Raw genomic sequence first — 17,482 nt, 5'->3', positions numbered from 1 at the left:
TTGATGTTGAGAAATGTCGTGAGTATTTTTGTTTCATAGGTTTAAATCAACTTTTTTTTTTTAGTAAATTTTATATATAAATAATATATGTATAGAGTGTGTATACATATATGGTGACAACTTGTGTACCCATCTCGCTATGGTGGGTATTTGTACCCATGACCTTTTAAGTCGGTTAAAATGTTAACTGACGTCATAAGATTTTTTAATTTTAATTTTTTTTAATTTATTTTTTTATTTATTTAGGAACGAGGTTTTCTCTGATACCAGAGTTTTAGCAGAGTGCGGAAGACTTTTTCTATAGACAAATTTAAATTTTTTTGTTTAGTTTTTCGAGTTGTAGAGATAACTTGAGCTTTGTAATAAGGCTAAAATATGGTTTTAGTCCCTGCAAATATGCCTCGTTTTGGTTTTAGTCCCTGGTAAAAAAAAAATTGTTTTTGGTCCCTGCAAAATTTTTTGTTTTTGAAAATAGTTCATGACCCCACTTTTGTGATGATTTGCATACGTGGCACATTATAACTGAACCAATTTTGTAGTTTTTGGTCCCTGCAAAAATTTTTGTTTTTAAAAAAGGTCCCTGCAAAATTATTTGTTTTTGAAAATAGTCCCTGGAGGGACTATTTTCAAAAACAAAAAATTTTGCAAGGACCAAAAACAAATTTTTTTTTTACCAGGGACTAAAACCAAAACGAGGCATATTTGCAGGGACTAAAACCATATTTTAGCCTTTATTTATCTCTTTTGGGTGGTGTTACTCTAAGGCTCTAATTCCTGATCAATGGTTTTTATGTTTCTTCGAATAGATATTTCTCAGCTTCTATCAAGGAAAAACTATTTCTTGCTAAATTTCTATATATACGTGACTTTAGGGTAACTAAAGGTTTAAATAATTCATCAATATGAATTGTATTTTTTCCTATAAATTCTATGGTGTAAATTCTATGCTATGGTGTGAATTACTCAAAGCATAATTAATTCTATAACAGATTGTAAAAGGATGATTACCCTTTTTTATAAAATTCGAGTTTTCCAACTTATAATGAAAAACTATAGATTTATCTAGATGTTTATCTTTTAGGGATATCCCATTTGTAAATTTATATCAAATTTTATTTTTCCATATTTTAAATTACATTTTACTTGTGCAATTTTTGCTTGTCTTTTGTCTAAAATCATAGAGTCTTCTAGCGCTATTTCTAGAGGTGAATCAATACCTTTCATAAAGGTACTTTTGATTAAAATTTGAATAGTTGATATATGAATATAACCAATTTTGCTTTTTTCTTTTTCAGAAAATGTTTCGATTCTTTTTTCAATTTGAGTTTTATGTATGGTAGATATGACTATATTTCCTTGAGTGTTTTCAATTGAAATTGCTTCTTCTCCTATCATTATTCCAAATTTCAAAATATTTTTTCTTGAGAAAAATTCTTTGAATTTATTAAACTTTCTTTTGAAATTTTCTTCAGCAGTTAAAGATAAATCTGCTTCTTCTATCTTATTATCTATTATGTCATCAACATAATAACTAGATGTTCCTTCAAAGTATGAAACCTCAGTCATATTCTATAATGTTTATTATGTCAATACTATGATACTGAAAAGTAAATTTTGAATTTAATAAAGATATATTCATACCTGATTTGATCTTCTTTGAGATTTTGTTGATATTTTTGGTTTTGTTGTAACTAGATATCATCTTCGAATGTTTATATTTTGTAAGGGTGGGACTAACTTTCTCTAATTCTACGTTGTATAATTCTGAAATTGAGTTTAGCATGTTGTAGGTTGTAGTTATGAGAATTTGAGAATTAAGTTTTGAAGTTGTAATGGGTTGTTAATAGAGTAGAAAATCCGTTGAATTTGGTAGAAGTGATGTTCAGATCATGAGTTATTTTTAGTGCAATGTTTTATATGGTTTTGTGTGCCTTAACATGTATAGAAATGGTTAGAAAAGTTTTTGGATCAAATTTGGGCATAGGGAAGTTAAAATTGGAAAAACGGGGTATTATTATATCTAACTACAACGAAACCAAAAATATCAACAAAATCTCAAAGAAGATCAAATCAGGTATGAATATATCTTTATTAAATTCAAAATTTACTTTTCAGTATCATAGTATTGACATAATAAACAACATAGAATATGACCGAGGTTTCATACTTTGAAGGAACATCTAGTTATTATGCTGATGACATAATAGATAATAAGATAGAAGAATCAGATTTATCTTTAACTGCTGAAGAAAATTTCAAAAGAAAGTTTAATAAATTCAAAGAATTTTTCTCAAGAAAAAATATTTTGAAATTTGGAATAATGATAGAAGAAGAAGCAATTTCAATTGAAAATACTCAAGGAAATATATTCATATCTACCATACAAAAAACTCAAATTGAAAAAAGAATTGAAACATTTTCTGAAAAAGAAAAAAGCAAAAGTGGTTATATTCATATATCAACTATTCAAATTTTAATCAAAAGTACCTTTATGAAAGGTATTGATTCACCTCTAGAAATAGCCCTAGAAGACTCTAGGATTTTAGACAAAAGACAAGCAACAATTGCACAAGTAAAGTGTAATTTAAAATATGAAAAAATAAAATTTGATATAAATTTACAAATGGGATTATCCCTAAAAGATAAAGATCTAGATAGATCTATAGTTTTTCATTATAAGTTGGAAAACTCGAATTTTATGAAAAAGGGTAATCATCCTTTTACAATATGTTATAGAATTAATTATTCTTTGAGTAATTCACACCATAGCATAGAATTTATAGGAAAAAATACAATTCATATTGATGAATTATTTACACCTTTAGTTACCCTAAGGTCACCTATATTTAGAAATTTAGCAAGAAATAGTTTTTCCTTGATAGAAGCTGAGAAATATATATTTGAAGAAACAGAAAAACCATCGATTAGGGATTAAAGCCTTAGAGTAACACCACCCAAAAGAGATTTTGAAATCTCAGAACAAAAAGAGATAAATAAATTACAAAGCTCAAGTTGTCTCTACAACTCGAAAAACTAGACAAAAGAATTTAAATTTTTCTATAGAAAAAGTCTTCCGCACTCTGCTAAAACTCTGGTATCAAAGAAAATCTGGTTTCTAAAAAAAAATTAAAAAAATTAAAAAAAAAAAAATCTTATGACGTCAGTTAACATTTTAACCGACTTAAAATGTCATGGGTACAAATACCCACCATAGTCAGATGGGTAACAAAGAATTTCCCTACATATATATGTATGAAGAAACCTTCAAAAATTAGTGGGGGCACAAGCCCACAGATTGCCAAACGTGGCTCAAAACTGCATGGGTTAATATTGGATTGACAATCTCTTTATTGACAATCACTGAGTAGTCGAGTGATTTGACATATAACATGATCCATTTCACCATTGTTGAGAAAACCTCATTTTCAACGTAACTTCTTTGAGATAATCCCAATCAACTAGATCATAGGTTTTGATGATGTCCAGATTAAGGGCCACATTATCTTCTCTGTCACACCTCTTGGACTTCATAGAGTGGACAATCTAAATAGCCACCATCACATTATCAAGAACAAACCTTCCTAGCACAAAAGTTTATTGATTATATCTGAAATGCATTTATGTGAAACGACTTTCAATCGCTTGGCAAGGAATTTCAACACCTAATGCAATAGGTCTCCAATACTTCATAGAGTTTTGTTAATTGCCTTTACGAATTAAGGCTATATTTGTCATATAGAGAGCCATAGGAAATTGTCCTGTTGATGAAAAATGTGGAAACTAGGACAAACTATTCCAAATAATAAAGTAATAAGTTATCGTCTTCACAAGAATTGTTAAAAAATTTACTAAACTTATGATTAAAAACTGTAAATTGAGTTTGCAAGATTGTTGTTGTACGATGAAAAAAAAAAGTTTGATTCAGAGAATCTAACGACAATTAGAATTCTTCGAATCTCTTTTGTATCTATATTGGATTATTGCATGTTCCTAAATCAATGACTATCTAAAGTTTGTATTTGTAAAAGTTAACAACAAAATGGACTATGTTCTTAATCGGGTATTAGGTCATCCTGATGTCGTATTGCTCCGCAACAAGTAGTCAGAATTTAAGCTCACAGACGTCTTAGAAAGTTTATAAAAAAAAATTAAAAGAGGGGTAATACGATTTGAACTTCTCATGTATAGAATATAATTTCAACTTTCAAAAAGAACATGAGATCAAATGCGGCGGCATAAAAAAAGACTTTTCGTACTACGACAGCTATAAGCATCCAAAAGTACAAGTCACATAACAACTTGTTTCAGATTTCTTGGGATGCAAGTTAAAATATTGAGCATATTCTAATTCGAAGGCACTCACAAGACAACAATTCCAAGTTTTATTAGTCAAGCACTAATTGACCGTTTACGTTGCAATGTTGATCCTATTTTTCATAGTTGAGTATTTTACACATATTAAAAAATATTATAAATAAACAAAAGATAATGACTTGACCAATCCCTCAAAAAAAAAACATAATGACTTGACCAAAAAATATAATATTGATTTTACTCAATTACACTACACTAACTAAGAATAATAATTTGGGAGTAGTGTGCATAATATTCATTTGGAACAATTTTTTACCGTTTCAAATTAGGTGTTCTTTTTTGGTTTTACACTGTTATTAAAAAAATAAGTAGTAGTGATGTTTTTTTTATTGTACAATATTAATTGTTTTTCTATTCAAAAAAACAAAAGAAAATGAATATTTTTTTTAGGGGAAAAGGAAATGAATATTGATTTAGTTTTGCTTTTTGAGTATATTTGTTTTCATTATCTTTTTGGCTTAATTGCGCTTTTAATTTTATCACACTAACAAAGATAATCTTCATTTCTTTAAATCAATTTTTTTGTCATTCAAGTATAACATATGTTGCAATTTCAATCATAACTTTAGCTTTTAAAAATGGTGAATTTTGACTAAAAAGTGGTGATTTGTTGTCTTAATTTGAATATGAAAATAAAATACCACTTTTGAGAGTCATTTGTTTTTAATCCATATTCGTCTCATTATAAGTGTCGTATTTGAGTTGTGTGTATTCTTAATAAAATTATTAATTGTGTAGATTTTAATGATAGAATAATTATTTATTAAAATAATTATTTATTAAAATACTTTTATTAATTACAATTAGTTAAATAGTTTGAAGGACTAAACATAATAAATAATAATATATTCATAGAAAAAAATATTGGTATTTTAAAGTCACAATTAATTTGAGATCCAAAAGTGTTGCATATCAGACATATGCTATGAAGTACGGACACCGAATATGACACGAACACTGATACGCCGACATCGTTAATAATTTGAGAAATTTACATAATTTAATGTAATTATATGTGTCAAATTATAAACATGTTTGATGTCGGGACACGTTTAATCTGAAGAGTCTTTGTGCTTCATAGGACATATGAGACAAAAGAAGTATTATAAACTTGTTATAGCAAAACAATGACTATGGTTAAATTTAGAAGATTCTCGACCATTCGATAGTGTTTGGTCTGTTTTGTGATAATGACATAAAGTGTATCTTATCAAATTATCGATATGTGTGAGACTATTATTCAACAACTACTAATATTTCAGTGAAATAAATACAAGACTAAGATTGAATATTTCCATAAGCCATTAAACAATTAACTGTACTATGAGCTCAATGGAGGAGGAAACTCTTCCTCTGAGTGTGATCCATGTCAACAAGTCCTTAGTTTTCATCAATAGGTTACACACAATCCTCCATTCCATTGCTCTTTGTTTCTTAGTTTACTATAGGCTTTGTTTCTTCTTTCAAGACTCAAAAACAAGAGAAACACCATTGTTACCTTACCTTCTAGTCTTTTCATCTGAAATCGTTCTCTCTTTCATTTGGATTTTTGACCAAGCATTCCGTTGGAATCCGATTAAAAGAACCGTCTTTCCAGAAAGACTACCTGAAAATGACAAACTTCCTAACATTGATGTGTTTATATGCACTGCAGACCCAACTAAGGAACCTACTTTAGATGTTATGAACACTGTTTTATCAGCTATGGCAATGGATTATCCACCTGAGAAACTTCATGTGTATGTTTCTGATGATGGTGGTTCGCCTATTACGTTGAATGGTATGAAGGAGGCTTGGAAATTTGCAAAGTGGTGGATTCCTTTTTGCACAAGATACAGAATTTCGTGTAGGTGTCCTGAGGCTTACTTTTCGGATTCTCAGAATGATGGTGATGATTTTTCTGAGAATGTCGAGTTTATTGCCGATAAGAGAATGATTAAGGTATACTCTAAATTGGAGGGCTTCTCAATTTTTGGAGTTTAGGCAGAATAATATGTTTGTTTTATGATGTTAATTTTATTTTGCAGGAAAAATATGAGGCATTCAAAGAAGGTATAATGAGAGTAAAAGAGGATCAGAACCATACTACTGGCATAACAGGTCAAAATCATCCTTCTACTATAGAGGTATAATTAATGTTACATATACACAATATTAATTCAACTGGAAATGGACTTTTTGGAATTTCATTTAGCTTACTCAAAGTTCAATTAGCATATATTACTACTAGAAAAAGTTGAAATAGTGACAGAATTTTAGAGACGGAAAAATATGAAATTCGTCTCTAGTTATGTCGTTAAGTATGATAGACACCAACCAAATTTGATGACCAATGCTATTTTTTTTGTCTCTAACATGTTGTTGGTGTTTGCACTAAGTTTCTGGGAAATGATAATTAATAAGTTGTATGTTTGCTTATGATGTTTGGTTAACAACTAAACTGTGATTATGGCATGTCCAATTACACAACTTATCAAATTAAGGATATTTTGCATTTTGCATTCATGGTATCTTTTCATTTTTTTTTTCTCCCTAATGTCATTGTTACACATATTGAGAAATTTATCTCAGACTAAGCTCTATAAATACTGATTGGTGGCAGGTGATTCAAGAAAATTGCAGTGGTGAAATAGAGCAAGTGAAATTGCCACTGCTTGTATATGTTTCCCGTGAGAAAAAACCTTCTCATCCTCATCATTTCAAAGCTGGAGCCCTCAATGTCCTTGTAAGATTATCTGTCTCTATTCTCTATACTCTTGTGATCAGTGATACCTTCCCCGAGTCCACAACTATGGAGCATTCACGGACATCGAACACGAAACTAACACTGACACGTCGATACGAACAATATTTTAAGAAAATAAAATAATTGAATGTAACTACATGTGTCGTGTCGTTTGGGACACCGAACACCCCTTTAACATAAAATATTGGTGCTATAGATCCACAAACATTAACAATAAAACTAGATATAAACTGAGATTATGTGAAATAAAACATGAGAACCCAAGACCATGCATTCTCAAACCTCTTTCAAGATTTGCAATCAAATATTTGATTACTTATAAAATATGTATATATTTTCTTGCAGTATCGTGTCTCTGCAGTTATCAGCAACTCTCCGTATCTTCTAGTACTGGATTGTGACATGTTCTGCGGTGAGCCAGCTTCAGCAAGACAAGCAATGTGTTTTCACCTTGATCCCAAGAAATCACCTTCACTTGCTTTTGTTCAATTCCCTCAGAAATTTCACAATATAAGCAAGAATGACATATATGACAGTCAGCATAGATCAACATATACAGTAAACACTTCAAATTTTGATATTATTTCATGTAATCTATATCTTCAAAATGATGATTCTGTATTTTTAATTGTTCTTTATTTTTTCTGCGACTTAAGGTTTTATGGCAAGGTATGGATGGAATTACGGGACCCTTATTATCTGGAACAGGATTCTATATGAAAAGGGAAGCGTTATATGGGAATTACAAAATTAAAGGTATAGATCATAATGGTTTATTCAACTTCTTTAATAGAGAGGTTGTAAGTTTGGACCAACATACCAGTGTTATCAAATGCAGATCGTGGGAAATAGCAAATTTTTCAGATTCTGCTAAGCAACGCAACAGTGCTATATCGGCTATTTGACAACATTTTGTACTAAATAGTGCTTCGCAAAACAATAACAATTTGTTCGAATTCCGCTGCATTATAGCTCTTTAGCGCAGCTATAGCCGCTATTTAACAACACTGCAACATACACATAAATTGTACATTACATACTACTAGTACTAGTACTATACATATTTATGTTTTTTGTTTTAATTTCAGACACAGATTTTAAACTCCAAGAATACGTTGGCACATCCAATGAATTCATCAAATCCTTAAAGCAAAATTGCAGTCCAAATATAGTCACTGATGGGAATGCATTGCCTATAAAAGAAACTTTGCTTTTGACTTCTTGTAATTATGAAATTGGAACTAAATGGGGTAAAGAGGTATGCAGATTTTATGATTAAAAATCTGTTTAATATTAACAATTTAACATACATAATGCACTTTAATACTTATTATTTGGTATGCTTGTTTGTAGGTTGGATTTATGTATGGTACTGTATGTGAAGATGTTCATACTTCAATCATGCTAAGTTGCAATGGTTGGAATTCAGTTTACTGTGATCCACCTAAGCCACAGTTCCTTGGAAATAGTGCCACTAATTTGAATGATTTGTTCATTCAAGGAACTAGATGGAGCTCTGGTTTGCTTGAAAGTGGTTTGACCAAAGTGTGTCCCCTTATAAACTGCCCTTTAAGGATGTCTCTACTTCTTAGATTCTGTCTTACATACATTACATGTTTCCCTCTACATTGCTTGCCTTTTTGGTGTTTTGCTATTGTTCCACAGATTTGTCTACTATCTGGAGTTTCTCTGTACCCTAAGGTAACAACTAAAATTATCCATCTCCTATGCCATATTAGTTTCTCCTTGGGTTATGTTTGGATAAATAGCTTAATCAAGCACTTGTAGTATAAGCTCTTATCATATACTCAATGTTTCTTCTTTTTTTATGTTTTGAATTTCAGGTCTCAGAACCATTTTTCTTCATTTATGCATTCATCTATCTATCAGCTCAAACCAAACATTTATTTGAAGCCCTCTCAACTGGAGGAACATTCAGAACAATGATAATAGAACAAAGAATGCGGATGATGAGATCAATCACATGTCATCTATATGGACTTTTAGATTGTCTAATGAAGGAATTTGGTTTAAGAGAAGCTAGTTTCATGCCAACAAATAAAGTGAAAGATGAGGAACAAACTATGCTTTATCAAATGGACAAATATGATTTCAGAATACCAAACATGTTTCTTGTACCAATGGTTGCACTCATCATGATCAACATTTCTTGTTTCATAGGAGGCATCTATAGAGTTTTGTCTTTGGGAGAGTTGGACAAGATGTTCATACAAATTTATCTTATGGCTCATATCATTCTTGTCAACTATCCAATCATTGAAGGGATTGTTATAAGGAAAGATAAAGGAAGAATTTCTCCTTCAGTAGTTGTAACATCTAATGTCTTGGCCACAATTCTCACTTGTGCACTTTATCCTTTACTAAGGAAGGTATAATAGGGTCATTTCTTTATGGCAAAAGATACTAATACATTATTGGTTTTTATGTACCCCAAACAGACTCACAGAAATGTTGTGTAGTAAAGAAATATAACAGATTCCAACAGCATCATCAATTGATGACTGTTGGATGGAATAAAGTGATATAGATTTCAGAATTATTGTCAACTTTGATTGCCATTTTTAATTTTGACATTATAAGAAATGTATATTGTAAAAATGAGATTGTATCTTGAACCATATTTTAACATTATAATTGGTTTTTTCCTGTAAACCCAAGAGCACTTGGATAAGATGGTAAGGGTCTGTTCCAACTTAACCAGAGGTCTTGGATTCAAATTCAATCTTAAAAATGCAATTCAGGAAGATCATTGTCATCAATTGTGGTCTTATCGATCTCGAGCTATTATTCTTTGTTGTTGTGAGCAAAGGATATTCTGTTCACAGATTAAGGAACATAATAGTCTAATAAAATAATAATTTACATATTATGATTACAACTATTTTTTTGGCAACAAAAGAATATTATTATAGAAGAGCAAAATTGGCATAAGATATGCCAAATACAACTCCCAGTCCAATATAATTCAACACAGCCTGATAAAGCGCTGATAGGACTGAAAAACACAGCAGCAGAATGTAATGTAGAGGCAATTAAATCAGACATGCCGCCCTGGGATCTCGCTCCTAGTCACAAATACACACAGGAGCCACAAAGAATAACATGAAATCCTTCACACCCGTCTAAAGGACTAGAATTGTGAGATACGACCAGAACACGACACACCAAAACAAACCACCAAACAGCAAAAACACTGCTAAATGCATACACTAGTCACCCAAGAATCCATCTGATACATTACGGCCCCCTCCAAATTTCCTCAACACAGACCGATAATAACAAAACGCAGCATAGCATTATAATCCCCGCAACAGTCCCCTCCACAACCCCTCAACACAGACCAGAAATAGCAGAACGCAGCGATTGAATCACTGCAAACAGATGGCAAAAACATTGCAGGCAGCCACCCCCCTGAACCAAAACCGCTTCCAACAAAGCACATATTTAGCGAGAACAAACATCCCCTGATACCTCTAAGCATGCTAGAGGGTTCAACCAGCACTTTCAAATCATACTTAAACTTTGACGACTCTAATCTCTGCCAACTCCACGATAAAAGCTTGACACTGTCCATAATCGATTCATCATCTCAATCCTTATGATGAAAAATCCTTGCATTTCTCGCCTTCGAAATGTTCCACATACTCGCGAACCAGATGGCTTCCAGTCCCTGAACTGCATCTTTTGTTATGGGAACCAGCCCTGTAAATGTAATAAAGTGGATGGTACTCATATTGTGAAACACCACCTGTACACCAAGCCATTGCGCAATTCTGAACCAGACTTTTGAGACAGTCGGGCAAGCAAAAAATAAGTGGTTGGAAGTCTATCTCTCCACATCCTCCTATGCAATGTAACTCCTCCCTACCTATAATTCCTCTTCTACATAGATTGTCCTCGGATGGAATACGATTTTGCATTACCTGCCATACAAACACAAACACCTTCGACGGAATAATTTTATTCGAAAGTTTTTTTATCGGAAACTACCTTCCCTAACATTAACTTCCTCTAACTCCTCCAACATTGTGTTCAACATGTCTCCATCCCAACTATATAGCGCTCTAGACCAGTGCAGATCCCACACCCAAGTATTTTCAACTTTCCTCCTCACATATGAGACTCTAGCTTCCTTACATAATGACAGGGAATAAATCAGGTCAAACCCCCTTTTTAAGGTGACTGCACCAACCCATTCATCAGTCCAAAAAACTGTATCCTTGCCTCTCCCCATATTTCTACTAACCCGGTTTAAAAAATGTAATCAAAACTTTCGATTATTCTCAAATTTTCAAATCAATTCTTGTTAAAGCTTAATCTACACTATTTACACACACACACACACACACACTCACACTCACACGCAAAGGAGATTTATAGTTTTGACGTCTATTTTACAGTTTTTATGATTTTTTTTGTTATGCATCTTTTTTCATTGGTCTTGAACAATATGACAACTTAACCAGAAAAACATTGGTCTTAAACAATATGACAACTTAACAAAAACAAAAAACAATATGACAACATGAAATTCTGCAAGAACTTGAAAATTAAGAAACTATATTCTAAACCACGGTATACATACCATTGGAAGCAACTATTGAAATTCCAAATATTTATGACAACTAATCCTCATCACTACTTCCATAGCTTAGGCACAAAGATAACAGTGCACCATTAGTATTTGTAGAACGTTTGACATTAGAGGTCTCTGGTTTCTTGACAACAGAAATCATCGCCAAAGGATTAGGCTTTTGACGACCGCCGATCAATTTTCCTTGTTTGTCAGAATCATCCAAACCGGCTTTTGTCAGAGTACCAGCGGCTTTTTCTGAAAGATCTTTGGAAATTTTTCGCCTCTTCAGATTATTATTGGATGTTTCACCATGTCTGTCACGAATTCTGCTGATAGAAACTTCAGAATTATTCGAGAAAATTGATTTTATCAGTGCTTCATCTTCTTCTACCAGCCTTTTCTCCTTGTCTGCTGCCTTACGTTGCAAGGCAGCAAGCATTTTATCAACACTAACAGTTGCATGCCTAGACTTCATTGACTTCATCTCATCCAGTGCAGCAAGGATATCCATCTCTCTTTTAGAATCTAGGGTTTTATTCTCTAACGATTTCATTGCATCTCCAATTTCTTCGGCTTCCCTCTTCTTTTTCCTTTCGTCGCTTTCCTTATCCTCTGCGCGCCAAGGTTCAAAATTTCTCGTTGCACCAAACTCAACGACGTAATCTGAATTCCGCGGATCAGTCTTCATGGTATATTCAGCTGAGCAGCAGGTGCATTTGCCATAGAATCTGAAAATTTGAATTCCAAGATATGTCTCGCCTTCGACAACTTCTTTTCTGGAGTTTAACTTGGTACCTTTGTACATAAAATTACCGCAAGTGTTGCATCGAATGGTCATCGAAAGCATATGACGAACAGGGATTTGTTTGGTCTTTTTTCCTCGAGGAAGCTTGGCAGGATCGAAATCCGGTGGGTAATACTTGTTCAAAACCTTCCTCTCACCCATCTCTCTTCAAATTCAACGACGCGGAGAACAACCTAGATAGGGTTTCTTTCTCTCTTTCTATTTGTGTGAAGAGCGATAATTATCGGTTTCAAAAGGTTATGAACAATATATAAGAGCAAACTAGGTTATCAGAAAGACTCAATAGTGTATATATATATATATATATATATATATATATATATATATATGGATTCGCTAGAACACCCATTAGTTTTCGGTTTTCATGTAGAAGTGTTTTATCAAGTTATAACTAAAAAGTTAATAAATACATATGTGTATGTTGCTATAACACACCTTCTAAAAAAACAAGTGGGTGTGTTCTAGCAAATCTTATAGGCATTTGCTAGAATACACCCACTTATTTTTAAGAAGGAGTATTTTAGTAAGTGAATAACTAAAAAGTGGTTAAATACACCTTAAGGTGTAGCTTTGCTAAAACACTCCCACATAAAAACTAATGGGTGTGTTCTAGCAAACCATATATATATATATGATTTGTCTAACATGTGCAATATTGCACATGTTAAGGTAACTAAATGAAGTAACTTTTCGTTGAAAACAAACAATTATTGATTAAATGTTACATATTTAATATAAAAAACACAAGTTCCTAATCAAAATTACTACTTTAAACTTCTTTTGCACATGATATAATTATGATAGTAATTAAAAGTTTTATCCTATCGTTCTCACCAACAGAACCAAATTAAGTTTGATTGACCAATTGTGATTACGATTTGCAATTCACATATATTGCTTTTTGGGATCGGTGCTTCTGCTTCTGGGATTCCAATATACTCCCTCCGTCCCTATATCTAAGCACCCATTTGATTTTATTTTTGTCTCTAAATGTAAACCCTTTTCAAATTACTAGATGCGTTTATTATTTTTTTCATAAACATACCCCTAATTAATAGTCCCTTTGGTCCTTTATATAAGAAAAGAAACCAAAAATCATCAAAACCAAGACAATCATTAGTTGTTGTAATTTTTTGAATGTTTTTACAAATATATCCTCATAAAAATTTGTGAAGTATTAAATATACCCACTAATATTGAAAAGATCAACATTAAATGAGGGCTAGAAAAGACTTTTAAACAATAAATGACCTTAAAATTTGTGACTTTTTCTTATAAATAGGACCAAATTTTTTTTAAAAAATTTTGTTATATATAGGACCGGAGGGAGTACTATTATTTTGTCTTGAAATATAAAAAGTCAAATTTAATACACATACAACAAAGTATAATTTCGTAATATTAACACTAAGGGTGGGCAAAAAGAACCATGAACCGAACAGAACCGCACGAACCGAACCGAACCAAAAATAACCGAACCATTATAATGGTTCACAAACCGAACCGTTAATTTATTAACAGTTCTTGAACCATAACCGAACCATCTTGAACCGAACCGAACCGTTTGAACTGAACCAAACCACTTGAACTGGTTCTTTTTTTTTAAGGAAAGCACTTGAACTCTTTGTTAGATCTTTCCAAAAAAAAACAACTTATTTAAAATAGCTTATTTTAAAAAGTATATTTTATGCAAAACACCTTATTTTAAAAACAACTTATTTTAGAAAAACAGCTTATTCAAAACAGCTTATTTGAAAAACAACCTATTTTATGCAAAATAGCTTATTTTTAAAATAAAAAAAAATTATTCAAAACAACTTATCTTATGCAAAACACCTTATTTTAAAAAAATAACTTATTCAAAATAGCTTATTTTATGAAAACAACTTATTTTAAAAAAATAGCTTATTCAAAACAGCTAATTTTATGCAAAATAGCTTATTTAAAAAACAACTTATTTTATGAAAAACACCTTATTTTAAAAACAGCTTATTTTCAAAAAACAACTTATTCAAAACATGTTTTGAATAAAATAAGTTGTTTTGAATAAGCTGTTTTAAAATAAGCTGTTTTTTTTAAAATAAGTTTTTTTCATAAAATAAGCTGTTTGAATAAGCTGTTTTTTAAAATAAGTTGTTTTGCATAGAGTAAGTTGTTTTGATTAAGTTGTTTTTAAAAAGAGATCGTAACAAGCTATTTTAAGCTTTTTTGAATAAGTTGTTTTTTGAAAATAAGGTGTTTTGCATAAAATAAGCTGTTTTGAATAAGTTGTTTTTCAGAAAATAAGTTGTTTATCAAATAAGCTGTTTTGAATAAGCTGTTTTTTAAATAAGGTATTTTCACAAAATAAGCTGTTTTGAATAAGCTATTTTTTAAAATAAGGTGGATTGCATAGAATAAGCGGTTTTGAATAAGCTATTTTTAAAAAGAGATCGTAATAAATCGTTTTTCATAAAATAAGTTTTTTTGAATAACCTGCTTATTAAGATAAACTGTTTTGCATAAGATAAGTTGTTTTTGAAGAAATAAATTATTCTAACTTTTAATTTTAATTTGTTATTTTTTATAATTAAAGTGGTTTTATTCATTGAATAAAAAATATATGTTTTGGCATCTATTTATCACCATATTAAATAGGCATCCCTGTTGTAGAGTATAATATATGGGTGGCTATGAAGGAGGGTGTTATGGAGCACCCTCTCTCTTCATTTTCCATGGGTCACATTTAATGAATCTTAATAAATTAAATAAATTTTGTTGAAATGTAATGATATAAAATTATTTGTAGGACTTATTTAATAATTTCTTTTGAGGTGATGGGTTGGAGAAAATTGGTGCTTATAGTATTACCGTAAAATGAGTGATATGGACATATGAAATTAATTTAAGCACCCAATGTAAGGTCCTCTGTTGTGGATAATCGGAGGCCGGTGAAAGGGATACATTACCATTTCGTCCAATTGTTTGAGTTTAATGCATTTTTTTTAAGAATAATGATTTTTTTCTATAAATATATTGGGCGAGAGTGACTATATATTTTGATTATCAAACAAAAAAGTGAGTACATATTTTTTTAAGTTGTTTGTTAGGACTTATAGAAATTTATACCGAGGAAGAATTTGAGCCCCTGTGCAAGATGTGACTCTTTCCCAAAATTCATGTGTTACCCTTCCTCACATAGATTTCTGCTCTCCCCCGCACAAAACACTCGCGTTCTGCGATGTTGTCGAAAATGCTCCTGCGTTAGATAACTAACGTAAGTGTAAAAAAAATTGACTTAGTTTTTACACATGCGTGACGTAAGTCACGCTGGATGAGTTAAAGTTACTCCTCGAGTAACACTCGCCAATTTGTATTTGCATTTTCACAATAGAACTGAGTTAAAGTTACTCCTCGAGTAACACTCGCCAATTTGTCACCCACCACTTCACTATGCTATGCTTTTTTACACATACATAAATTCTCTTCTTTTTTTCCATTCTGAATTCAATTTTACAGCATAAATAACTCACTCAACTACCTCACTAATTTCATTAACTACGTCACCAATTTCATTATTTTTGTTCAACCAATTGTAACAAAATCAGTGTCTTAACATAACACATGCATGACCTCTCACTTGATAATAGAACTGTTCATTGAAACATTTTGAAAATGCAAAAACAAAACTTACGTGAGTTAACTCACGCAAGTGTTAATTTTAGCGTGAGTTAACTCACGCAGCGTGACTTAAGTCACGTATGTGTTAAAACTAAATCAAAATTTTTTTACACTTGCGTTAGTTAGTTAACTAACGCAGATAGTTAGTTAACTAACGCAGAGGAGCATTTTCGACAACGCTGCAGGACGCGAGTGTTTTGTAATGGACAGAGAGCGGAAATCCCTCACATAACCTTTGAATGGACTTTTCTTTTTAGGTACAATCCATTGAATGGACCTTTTATTGGCACACTTTGGGTTAATTCGTCAACAAATGATACAAGTATGCCTTAAATGAAGTGAATTTCTTATTTGCCTTCTCGTGCGCTTTACTTTTGAATTCTAAAATTTATAGGAAAAAAATTCGGCCCATTTGATGCATAGGATAAAAAGACAGGATATAATAACACTATCATATCCCACTTAAATTTTTCGTTTGGTGCATCATTAGGAAAGGATCAAATAAACCTATTACTTATCCTATCCTATTGCTCGTAACCTGATAAGAAAATTTCGCTTCATCTTTTCATTTTCTCCAACACCTCGACATCGGATGTATCACATCTACAATTAGTGGACTTAATGGATTTAATTTTTATTCTCTGTAATTGAAAAACACTATTCAATCCATTGGCTTTATTCCATTACCTTCTGTGATTAAAGAACTGGAAAATTGTAATCTTAATCCAGATCCATAAATTTAGATGCAATAAGATGATGGGGTATTTCATTTTAGCAAGAATAGAGAGGAAGATGGAGACGTAAGCAGTATCCATGGGAGGTAGGTATATTCACGAATGAGAATAGAACCAGGTGAGAAACAAAGAAGACGAGACAATAGTTACGGTAAACGACGAGGAGGGAGTCACTTAATAAAATAGGGCAAATAACTCTTTAAGTTTTTAAGGTTTTAGATAGGTTTTAAGTTTCGAGTTTGTTTCAGATCCTTTCTATCAACCTCCCTTAAGCTAAGGTTGATTTAATAGAAAAGATATATCCGAAACAAACTCGAAACTTAAAGGACTTATCTGAAATCTTAGAAACTTAAAGGATCTATCTGAAACAAACATGAAACTTAAAAGACCCGAGGAGGTATATCTTATCATGTGTGCACCAAACGCATGATAGCATAAGTATCTATCATGTTACTATCATATCATATTCTTATCCAACTCCTTATCATATCATGTGTCTATCCTATCATGTGCACCAAACGAGAGTTTTGAACATATATTATGTTTTTGGGAGCTAAAATCCAAAA

General features: G+C 31.6%; 2 protein-coding genes across 3 annotated transcripts; one reads left to right on the top strand and one right to left on the bottom strand.

Moving 5' to 3' along the window:
• Nucleotides 1-5,640: 5,640 nt before the first annotated feature.
• LOC25484392 (cellulose synthase-like protein G2) lies at nt 5,641-9,687 on the top strand. Its single transcript, XM_013613198.3, has 8 exons — nt 5,641-6,315; nt 6,402-6,500; nt 6,977-7,099; nt 7,466-7,678; nt 7,777-7,876; nt 8,209-8,378; nt 8,474-8,821; nt 8,965-9,687. Exons 1-8 carry the CDS (start codon nt 5,698-5,700, stop codon nt 9,514-9,516), a joined length of 2,223 nt encoding a protein of 740 aa, XP_013468652.1. The 5' UTR covers nt 5,641-5,697; the 3' UTR covers nt 9,517-9,687.
• A 308-nt stretch (nt 9,688-9,995) lies between these two features.
• On the bottom strand, nt 9,996-12,820 carry LOC25484390 (splicing factor YJU2). Of its 2 annotated transcripts, none has more exons than XM_039828419.1 (2): nt 11,727-12,820; nt 9,996-11,382 (listed from the first exon to the last, which is right to left on the bottom strand). In XM_039828419.1, the coding sequence occupies exon 1, from the start codon at nt 12,661-12,663 to the stop codon at nt 11,767-11,769; it is 897 nt and encodes a 298-aa protein (XP_039684353.1). In that variant the 5' UTR covers nt 12,664-12,820; the 3' UTR covers nt 9,996-11,382; nt 11,727-11,766. The 2 variants fall into 2 exon arrangements, with proteins under 2 accessions (XP_039684353.1, XP_039684352.1); XM_039828418.1 differs by having other exon boundaries at nt 9,996-11,379.
• Between the last annotated feature and the right edge of the window lie 4,662 nt (nt 12,821-17,482).

The sequence above is a fragment of the Medicago truncatula genome, chromosome 1, assembly GCF_003473485.1.
Source record: "Medicago truncatula cultivar Jemalong A17 chromosome 1, MtrunA17r5.0-ANR, whole genome shotgun sequence".
NCBI lineage: Eukaryota > Viridiplantae > Streptophyta > Magnoliopsida > Fabales > Fabaceae > Medicago > Medicago truncatula.
The sequence above is the reverse complement of the archived record's forward strand: the minus strand, read 5'-3'. Positions and strand labels throughout refer to the sequence as shown.

Bases quoted from the DNA above. Each gene is read 5' to 3' on its own strand.
- LOC25484392 (XM_013613198.3), top strand. From the start codon at position 5,698: ATGAGCTCAATGGAGGAGGAAACTCTTCCTCTGAGTGTGATCCATGTC. The intron at 6,316-6,401 runs GTATACTCTAAA...TTTATTTTGCAG, and splicing joins CCGATAAGAGAATGATTAAG to GAAAAATATGAGGCATTCAA. The intron at 6,501-6,976 runs GTATAATTAATG...GATTGGTGGCAG, and splicing joins ATCATCCTTCTACTATAGAG to GTGATTCAAGAAAATTGCAG.
- LOC25484390 (XM_039828419.1), bottom strand. From the start codon at position 12,663: ATGGGTGAGAGGAAGGTTTTGAACAAGTATTACCCACCGGATTTCGAT.